General features: G+C 37.7%; 1 protein-coding gene across 1 annotated transcript; it reads left to right on the forward strand.

The window, feature by feature from the left end:
* The first annotated feature begins 6,236 nt into the window (after nt 1-6,236).
* ZBTB34 (zinc finger and BTB domain containing 34) lies at nt 6,237-9,259 on the forward strand. Its single transcript, XM_008935961.1, has 2 exons — nt 6,237-6,271; nt 7,555-9,259. The coding sequence occupies exon 2, from the start codon at nt 7,577-7,579 to the stop codon at nt 9,074-9,076; it is 1,500 nt and encodes a 499-aa protein (XP_008934209.1). The 5' UTR covers nt 6,237-6,271; nt 7,555-7,576; the 3' UTR covers nt 9,077-9,259.
* The last annotated feature ends 622 nt before the right edge of the window (nt 9,260-9,881 follow it).

Genomic DNA, 9,881 nt, shown 5'->3' on the forward strand with positions numbered 1-9,881 from the left:
TTTTGTCCAAACTGTCTATATTTCCTTTGACTCCAGTGGGCACTTTTTCAAGCTTATTTCAGTCTTTCCCCAAACTTAACACACCTTGTGAATTAAATCTATAGCATGATTTGTGAATGCTTAACATTTGGAGGAATGAGGATTTAAAATTTGTTTGATATTTTATTAAGAAAGAAACTAACTGCATCCATAGCTGGCTTTTTTTCATAGACATGGTCATTTCCATAACTTCTATTTTACTGTGTTGTCAGAACACTAGAAAGGTAGCTTACTTGTCATCTAGTACTTTGGGTTGGTTTTTTTTTGTTTGTTTTGTTTTGAATGGCTTTTGAATCAGTAATTGCCAATACTGTAAACTGTTCAAAATGGAAGTGAGCTTACCAGAAGTATAGACAGGGAGTTTATATGCCAACATAGGCTTGTGCTAGCTGTTTTTCATTCTGCTGGCAGCTTTATTTACCTGTTACAGGCAAAATCTAACAGAATGATGTGTTGAACTGGACTGGAAAGGCTTTTGAGATAGCTGTAGACATAAAGGATGTGATGAATAAAGTGCATTTCATCCTTGGAGAAGCTGCAAGGAAAATGAAACTTCATGCTGTAACAGAAATAGTAACAGAATTTTCTATTGTGCTGTAGCATCTCTTAGGATCTGCATATCAACTCTTTGTTAAATTTCCATCTTGAGTCCACAACAGTCATTTATTTATTCTGAGATAACAAAATTTCACATTTATATGCAACAGTCTCTCTAGTTGCACTTGCCAGTGTGTCTAATTTTAAATATATTTGAATTTAAAAACAAGGACTACAAATTAACCCAAACAAAGATAGTTGTTTGATTTATTCTTCTATGAATAATAATGTTTCTGGAATTCAGCTTTGTAATGCTCTGGAAACCAAGAGTTTGCAAAAGAAGAGTATGAATAAGAGTCATCTAGGAAATGATCCTGTTTGACATGGCAAATGCTTGAGCAGTAAGCCCGTGCTTGTTTGATGTTGCATTCAAGGGAAGCTTTGAAAGACGTTGGATGAAACTATCACTCTGTGTGATCAAGCAGAGACTTGCAATTTTACCACCAATCTTGAAGCCCTTTGCTTTGTGCCATTAATTTCCTTGGTTTTAGTTAACAGTCATGTGCTTGTTAATTACTGGAATGAGATAACATCTAGGTGACCAAAATCAGAAAGGATGAAGTTTTCAACAATTTTTTGCTTACTGTAGTACTATGATTTATGTGATAAATGTTATGTAAAAGAGCTTTTAAATGTTAGTTCTTTGTAGTGTAGTCAAAGTTTAGTAAAACCTAGTTAGTACACAAAGACTTCCTGTCTATATCCTTCCCTTTAAGCTCCAGGCGTTCCCGTAAGTAGCAAGTAGAAGCATTCCCTCAGTCATCCTTTCTGTGGTTTCAAGGGCTTGGTTTGAATTTATGAATATATATGTGTCTATGTATGTCTATGCTTTTAGCACATAAATTGCATGGAGAAGTGTGTCATAAGGTATATTTTCTGTCACCAGGAGAATGCCTCTGGCATTGTGTTGTATAGATGACAACATAGACTGCCTGGATGAGCTGAAAACACACAAGGCTTTATTTTTATTTGTTGAGTTTGTTTCTGGAAAAACCTTAAATGCAACAGATTTTTAAATCTGTAAAAAACAATAGTATCTGATCATCTCATTGGAGAAAAATATAAAATAATTTAGTCTCTTTCATAATCTTTAAAGGCTGGGGAATTCTTAAGAAAACGTCTGCTTGGATTTAGGAAGAACAGATGCAAACCCCAGTGCTACATCTTTACATAGTACTGCTTACATTATTTTAAGTGTGTTTTAGTTGTGCACAAAATTACCTGAAATGTTGAGAGAGTAGCTTTTTAAATGATTTTTTTGTTTGTTTGTTTGTTTTTTTAGATTACTGTGCTGTCTGTTTTCTAGCTGTAGAGAAGCTTACTGTACTTCAGGGGCCAGATTTCCCGTGAGGCAGCAGCGCCGTGTGTCATGCTGCCTAAGGCCATCCAAAGGGTACTATATCTTGACTTTTAAGAGAGAATGTAATACCTTACTGTTATGAGAGGTATAAACTGGTAAAAGATTATATGATGAGTTTCTTCCCAGTTTTCAAAGATTATTTAAAGAGCTCTGTATTAGAAATGCCTTAGACTGTGACGTAACTGATCGCAGTTTTCCTTTGGTACAGGTAGCATTAATTATTTGGGCTGTTGTAATCTGAAGGCAAGGCAAATGCAAACTAAGGGTTTTTGCCCTAAAACTTCCATGATCACGGCTGATATGGTTACATTCCTAGGTTTAAATTATCTTGGATGATGATACTCTTTTTGCAGTGATGTCTTAAGTTCTCACAGATGGTGTAGCTAATATTGAGTCCTACAAAATGCAAGGGAAGAGTTCACTAAGTAATACAAATATATGTTTCTTTTCTTGCTTTTTGTCTGTATTCTTGACAGTAGTGTATGGAGTATTCATTCTTGGTGTCACAGGGCACTATTTTTATTTTAGTCTTAATTTTCTTTATGATCTCCTACCTTTTCTATGTATTTCTGTTTTCAGATACATGCTACAACAGTAATGATCTGTAATGTGTTTTTTTTTCCCCAAGGAACTCATCTTGCTGAGCTGACAAAAGAAAATGCAAGGGATCTTATCTCACACCTTTGTGTGAGTTAAAATGAGCGTAATTTGTATCATTCACCTGTCAGTGAGAATGGCGAATTATACATCAGTGAGTGAATGAAATTAAACAGGTGCAGACTTGGAAGCAGAAACTAATCCAGCACTGGCAGACACACAGCTTCGTGTTGTAGTTATATGATGCTTCCCTGCTGTTACTGTATGATGTCAGTAAAATTAAATACCAAATGTGTTTTGTCACCATCTATTCTTGGTTTTTTTTTTTCTTTAAGTGAAATAAGAGCTTTCATAGAACAAAATTTTTAAAGTAAGTTTTTTGAAATCTAATGACCTGTTAAATGCATATGACTCTCATCTTCACAGGTTACTTCAATGAGCAGTTTTGTTTGAAGACATAGGGCAGCTATCCACTACTAGTAAATTTGTACTGTGGTCTATGTTTGCTGTGTAAGACCCTCATGAATAAATGTAATGCAGATGAAAAGAGAATTGATATGACTCTTTTCAGTGTGACTGGATCATATCCTACAGAAATAGAGAAGAGGCTCAACACAGAGCCATGCTAAGACTTCGTGAACTTGGCATCCAGTTTTGGTCTATACTTTAAAACCAGAAAGGAAGGCCTTCAGCCAGTTTCTTGGGTACATAGTATCTATGAAAACACTATGATCTGCTTATGGAGGAAAGTTAAGAGAGGGCCTGTTCATAGGCAGGTGCCCAGAAGTGGACTTAAATTTTACAGGACTTTAACTTAACATGACACTGTCCCACAGTTAGGCATGGAAGCTAAAGCAAGAGAAAACGCATCGCTTTTTAACGATGGGAGTACCTGACATTGCAGTGAGTTTTCTTACGTCTCGCTACAGCCCAGCTGCTTGAGTTTGTGTAATCCAAATTAAATTGTCTTCATTCTGAACAACTGTGCTGTGGCCTTGGACCCAAAGAACACCAGTTACTTCCCTATGTGCTGAGATATAGGAGGTACTAGACATGACTTCTGACTATGCTTTAATTTTTTTCCTTCACCCCTGCTAATTCTATAAGGAATTGTTATATGAATGAAAGTAGTTACATTCTCATAGCTTTGCAAAGGTATGACTGCTTGCTTAAATGTAGAGATAATTTTTGTCTTTAGAGCATACAGTGGATGTGTCCAAAGTTAATTTGCATTTTAGAGTATCTTTCTGCTTCAGTCTAATGCTACTCGCTTCACCCCAAAACACAAGAGCTTAGACATTTCAACTTAGAGGAAACTATTAAAAAAATTGTGTTTCTATTCAAACTGTAGTGATCTTCCAGGGCTGTTTGAGAAATACTTCAACCATAAATCATATTGTCTTGAAGGATTTACTGGCCTGCCAGCATTGATGAAAATAATTGAGCATTGCTATGGTACAGTACCCTGCTATAATTCTAACAAAATTTGATTATGGAACTACTAACTTGATTTTGTATACAAATAAAATAAAACCTTCTTGTGTACGGGAATATAACCTAAATATTACTTTTGTTTTCTAGACCATGGCATTGGGGATTTATGTAAATAAATGATTGCTTTTCTAACCCTTATTCGTCAATAAAACATTGATAGTGGTGCCTACTTCTCTGACATGTGTAATGCTCAGATTTTTACCTGGTTCTTGCCTTCTCAAGGTGATGCAAGAAAGTTGGGATGCGCCGGTACTAACCCCAGCAAAATTACTGCTGTTCTTGCTACAGTCCTGCCTACTCCTGAATGTGGTGTTCATTGGCATCTTCATCAGTTGCAGGAGCTCTTCAACTAGAGATTTCAGAGCCTGGCTGAAAGGAAAAGAAGGGTTGCCTTCTGCAAAGTGCTGTTTTTCAAAATTCTTGTTATTTAACCCCCGTTTTCTACAGATGTTTTGAAGATGATGAGAAGCGTGCATCTTCAAAGGAGAAAACTAAGGTGAAAAAGTAGTCACAACAGATGTGTGCTGTAGCTTGTTCGCTTCCGAAGAGCAGACGGGTGTAGAAACCCATTGTCCACTGTTTTTTGGGTTGTGTTTTGTGCACTAGATCCATTTACTCTCAAAACAATAGTTTATGTTCCCTCGATCCCCATTTCTGTTTTTTACTACTTACCTGCTACACTGACAGTACGAGTAACAGACCTTTAATTCCACCATCCTTTCCACTCACTACCAGCAATTGTGCTGTTTACTCCTAACATTTTAAGGAAAATAAGCTTGTTTCCCAAAAGAAAGATGAGAGCAAGGATGTAGAATTGCATATAGATATGTATGTCTGTTGAGATAATTGGGTGTTCTAACAGAGTTGTGATGTGCAAAGATCACTGAAGATCCCTTTCCTCTTGATGTACCTCTCTTCCTCGTTCCCATGCTGCCTTAGGTACATATTCACAGTCCATTTTCAGTGTATGGCCCTGTACTAGGGAATGTGAATTCATCTAGAGATGTTAAGATGCCATGGTCAAAATAATGTAATTTTTTCCTCCATAGTAAGGCATAAAATGTCCATCTTCTTTCTATTCAGGTGTCAGCTCTCAACTCATTCCTTCTGTCTGGAAGTGCAGAGCAAGGAGGAAGGCCACTTTCTATATATATGACAATCTTCCTGTGCATTCCAGGCGCACCCACACACACACACAAATACCAGTTTCTGATGGGATTTGACAGTCTTGACCTAGATCTGGTTCCTTAGCTCAAGGTTCTGAAATGATGCAGGACTGACAAATTACTATTGCTGGGGACTAATCTTGTAGTGTTTACACAGCACTCAAACTAGGTAACTTGCTTGGGAACAGTTGATGTCACTTCAGGTCACCAGAAGCTCTTCCTTCACTTGCCAAAGAGAAGCTTAATTAGGAATGCCCTGATGTTGCATCTGTGCATAGCTCATAAGCCCCACAAATTAAAGGTTGTAACCTATGTGGGGTTTGTAAGGAAGCTGCTGCCCTGTCAAATGAGGGGGAAGCTGACAATTGTGTGTCCTAACTGCCAAGACTTCTGTCTTCCCAATGGAGTGGGTGCCTCTGCAAGGAGCTTGAACAGCGGTTCTTTGCACAGTGGGCAGGGATCCTCAGAATAACAAGCTTAATCTTGCCATTTAACCACACCATTGTTAGATTGGGCTCTGGTTGTTTGTTGTGATGTTTGATTTCTGACCTGTGTCTGACTTGCATCAGCTCAGAAGCTCTGCATCATTCTGTAGCTTTGCTTCCTGAATGGAAGAACTCTCCTGCCAAAGCTCTTTTTGTATAGGTGGCTGTGATCGTGTCATTTCTGTTGACCACCTTTTAGTCTTTATTTCACTCATCGGATAGAAGAGCATATAAAACATCCTCTTCCTTGATTTTATGTAACAACTTTAAAAACTCAAATGAAATAATCTATAATACATTGGTAACTTATAGAACGTGTTTGGAAAGTATGATAACCTGATTTTGAATCCTCTGAGATTTTCTGACAGTTTCCTAAATCAGACATAACGTTAGTCAAGTCAGGAAGGTGGCTGTAACATAAGACAAAAATAGAAAGAAAAAATCCTGTACTATGTTGTGATACATTGGACATGCTTCCTACATCAGAAGTCAGTGGATGATGTTGAGATCTGTTTGTTCAATTGGAAAAGCAGGTATGGTGTTAATACTATGTGTTTAGACATCTGCATTAATAACAAAAAGAATAGCAATAAAAGTCTTAAGATTCTCTGGCACTCAACTGGGGGCCCAGTCTTGGAAAGGTAAGGTCATGTTTTCTACAGATAGACACTGTAAAAGGAACAAGTGTATGAGAGCTTTTTATGATAATACTCTATGAAAAATTGGTAAAGTGCTTTTCTGTAGATCTTGTTTTGAAATGCATACATTTCTCTAAAGCCTCTTAAAATATCCTTTCCCATTGTATCAGGGAAGTTTGAGTACCCGTGGCTCTTGAGTTAGGTTAGAAGTAAATGTCAAATCATTCCAGCTAGGAAGTCATTGTTCTGTCAGATGAGCTTCAAAGTTCACATCATGTTTTTTTAAATTAAAAATAAACCGCAAAAGGAAATTTTAAAAATCCATGGCTGCCTCAGAAACTTTTCCTTCTAATGCTACCTCACATATTGACACAAATTTATTAATATCTGGGAACATCTGACATACTAGGTAAATAGTTTGGAATTGAGTTCACAGTTAAATGTTTCCTTTCACTAGGATATCCTTGTTTTCTGATGTGAATATTGAAAGAATGATTGTTACTTTCTTTAAAAAATAATTATCGAGATTGTTTTCTGAGAGAGGTGTTTAAACAGAAATGTCACTAGTGTAGTGTATTCATCTCATCTGAAATAAATTTTACACATCTAGACCTAAGGAGTGTTATTATAAAATATTTGTTTATGGATACACAGAGACACATATGTGCCTATGGCTTTTCTTTAGCAGGTTTTTCAAATTCATGAAGTAACTTCCAAAAATTGTTCGTAGGCAATTTAACAATGCATTTCCCTGCAAGTATTGATGCAGTATCTGGCTTGAAGACCTCCCTCAGGTTCTGAAGTGTTTAAGTTGCGTAGTGACTCTAAAATTAATGCTGTGTTGGGATGGTGGGGGTATTGTTCCACAGTTCTTACCAGGGAGTGAAATTGTGCAGTTCCTTCTAGGACATAGTCTGTCCCAGGGAGCCTGTGATGTAGTATGAGCAATTGAATTGTGAATGCTGTGGAGGGACAGTTCAAATTAGAGGAATGTAAGGAATGGGTAGATTAAGACTCTACTTTTTGTATTATATCGAGTGTTTATACCAACTGTTTTTTGTGATACAACTTAAATAGATCAGTGTGGTGATTTAACTTCAACATGTGCAAGCATTTACTTTTGAAATTGACAACTCTCTATTCATTCTCAGTTGTAAATCTTCTCATTTTTCTTTCAGGTTACTCTTTACACCAGTAGAAATGGACAGCAGCAGTTTCATTCAGTTTGATGTGCCCGAGTACAGCAACACTGTTCTGAGCCAGTTAAACGAACTCCGCTTGCAAGGAAAGCTATGTGACATAATTGTGCATATTCAGGGTCAGCCGTTTCGAGCCCATAAAGCTGTCTTAGCTGCCAGTTCTCCATATTTCCGTGACCATTCAGCGTTAAGCACCATGAGTGGCTTATCAATATCAGTTATTAAAAATCCCAATGTTTTTGAACAGTTGCTTTCTTTTTGTTACACTGGAAGGATGTCCTTACAGCTGAAGGATGTTGTTAGTTTTCTAACTGCAGCTAGCTTTCTACAGATGCAGTGCGTCATTGATAAATGCACACAGATACTGGAGAGTATTCATTCAAAGATCAGTGTTGGTGATGTTGACTCTGTCACTGTTGGTGCTGAAGAAAATTCAGAAAATCGCAATGGAGTTAAGGACAGCAGCTACTTTGCCAATCCCATTGAGATATCTCCCCCATATTGCTCTCAGGTGCGACAGTCAACAGCAGGCAGTGATCTTAGGATGGAAACTGCTCCAGGCAAAACTCTGCGTAGTCGTCTGCAAGAAGAAGGGCATTCAGATCGAGGAAGCAGTGGGAGTATCTCTGAATATGAGATTCAGATTGAAGGTGATCATGATCAAGGAGACCTTATGGTAAGGGAAAGTCAGATTGCGGAGGTGAAAGTTAAAATGGAGAAGTCTGACAGGCCAAGCTGCTCTGATAGTTCTTCCCTTGGTGATGATGGATATCATACTGAAATGGTGGATGGAGAGCAAGTGGTGGCAGTGAATGTTGGCTCATATGGGTCTGTCTTACAACATGTTTATTCCTTCACCCATGCCTCATCACAGGCTACAGGTATGTCTGAAACCTTCGGAAGCCTGAGCAATACGAGTCCTTCAAGGTCAATGCTAAGCTGTTTCAGAGGTGGTCGTGCACGCCAAAAACGGGTATCCAGTGGTCACTTGCACAGTGATGTTCAGGGCTTGGTGCAAGGGGCTGATAGCGAATCTATGGTGAGTAATGCAGGATATGAAAGTAGTCCACGGGAAAGAAATTCAAGAGGTCATTGGTATCCATACAATGAGAGGCTAATTTGTATTTACTGTGGGAAGTCGTTCAATCAGAAAGGGAGCCTTGATCGGCACATGCGATTGCACATGGGGATAACTCCCTTCGTGTGCAAGTTCTGCGGGAAGAAGTACACCCGCAAGGACCAGCTGGAGTATCATATCCGTGGTCACACAGATGACAAGCCCTTTCGCTGTGAGATCTGTGGAAAATGTTTTCCTTTCCAGGGTACACTAAACCAGCATTTGCGAAAAAATCACCCTGGGGTAACAGGATTAAGAAACAGGGTAGAGTCTCCAGACAGAGCAGAAGCGTTTGTGGAACAAAAAGTAGATAATGATGCATCAGCTTCTGAAACTATGGATTCTAGTATGGAAATTCATGCAATGTCTAATGCATCTGACTAAAATACTGCATTCTAAGTGCAACACAAACAAGCACACTACTAATGTATTTTTTTAATCTTTTATGCTTTTAATAATCTTCAGTAAAAGTGTAACAGCCTTTTAGTTTTCCTGACCTTCTGGAAATCAATTTGAAATGGTTTCTTCAGAAGACTACATAAGTATTCTTTGTTTCTGAGGGAGACTGGGTTGTTTGGAGATTATTTTTTTTTTTTAAGTTGCTCAAATTATAAAAGGCAGTGTGCTGGGGAAAGGATAGGGAGAGTCTTGCTAAAGTATCCCTACTGGTTGATCTGGCAAGACACAGATTCCAGTGGAGAAAGATATTAGAATAAGATTGGCAGCTCTGCTGGATACACCAAGAAGCTGTAATCTATTTTATTTCTTAAATCCTGTTGCTGGTAATGAGTTACACAGCAGTGGGGAGAGAATATTATAGCTTTGATTCCTTCTGTGTGTCACCATGAAATCTGTTTGCTTTTACTAACTGTTTTTTGTAGTTAGTCTGTTTATATATATAAATTTGCTTTATATATATAAAGTGCGTTCACTTTTCCTATTCTGATTGAAGTGAATGTAAAAGTATGTCAAGGTTTATACCATGTACCACTCTTTCAACTGCTAAGTCTCCTCTCTGCTTAGGATTTAGGACTTTGGACTTTGGGAGGATGGTTTTGGTTTTAAAAGAATGTTGTTTGGATTTCATTTTATTAAACTATTACTTTGTGTGCAAAAGTGAGCAAAGCGAATTACCTTGTTTATATAGCTTTGCTTTATAACATATGTAAACCAAATGCCATAGATCTAT

The sequence above is a fragment of the Merops nubicus genome, unplaced genomic scaffold (genome assembly GCF_000691845.1).
Source record: "Merops nubicus isolate BGI_N331 unplaced genomic scaffold, ASM69184v1 scaffold46062, whole genome shotgun sequence".
NCBI classification, from domain to species: Eukaryota; Metazoa; Chordata; class Aves; order Coraciiformes; family Meropidae; genus Merops; species Merops nubicus.

What these genes read in the sequence shown, in the direction of transcription:
- ZBTB34 (XM_008935961.1), top strand. Translation starts at nt 7,577, where the DNA reads ATGGACAGCAGCAGTTTCATTCAGTTTGATGTGCCCGAGTACAGCAAC.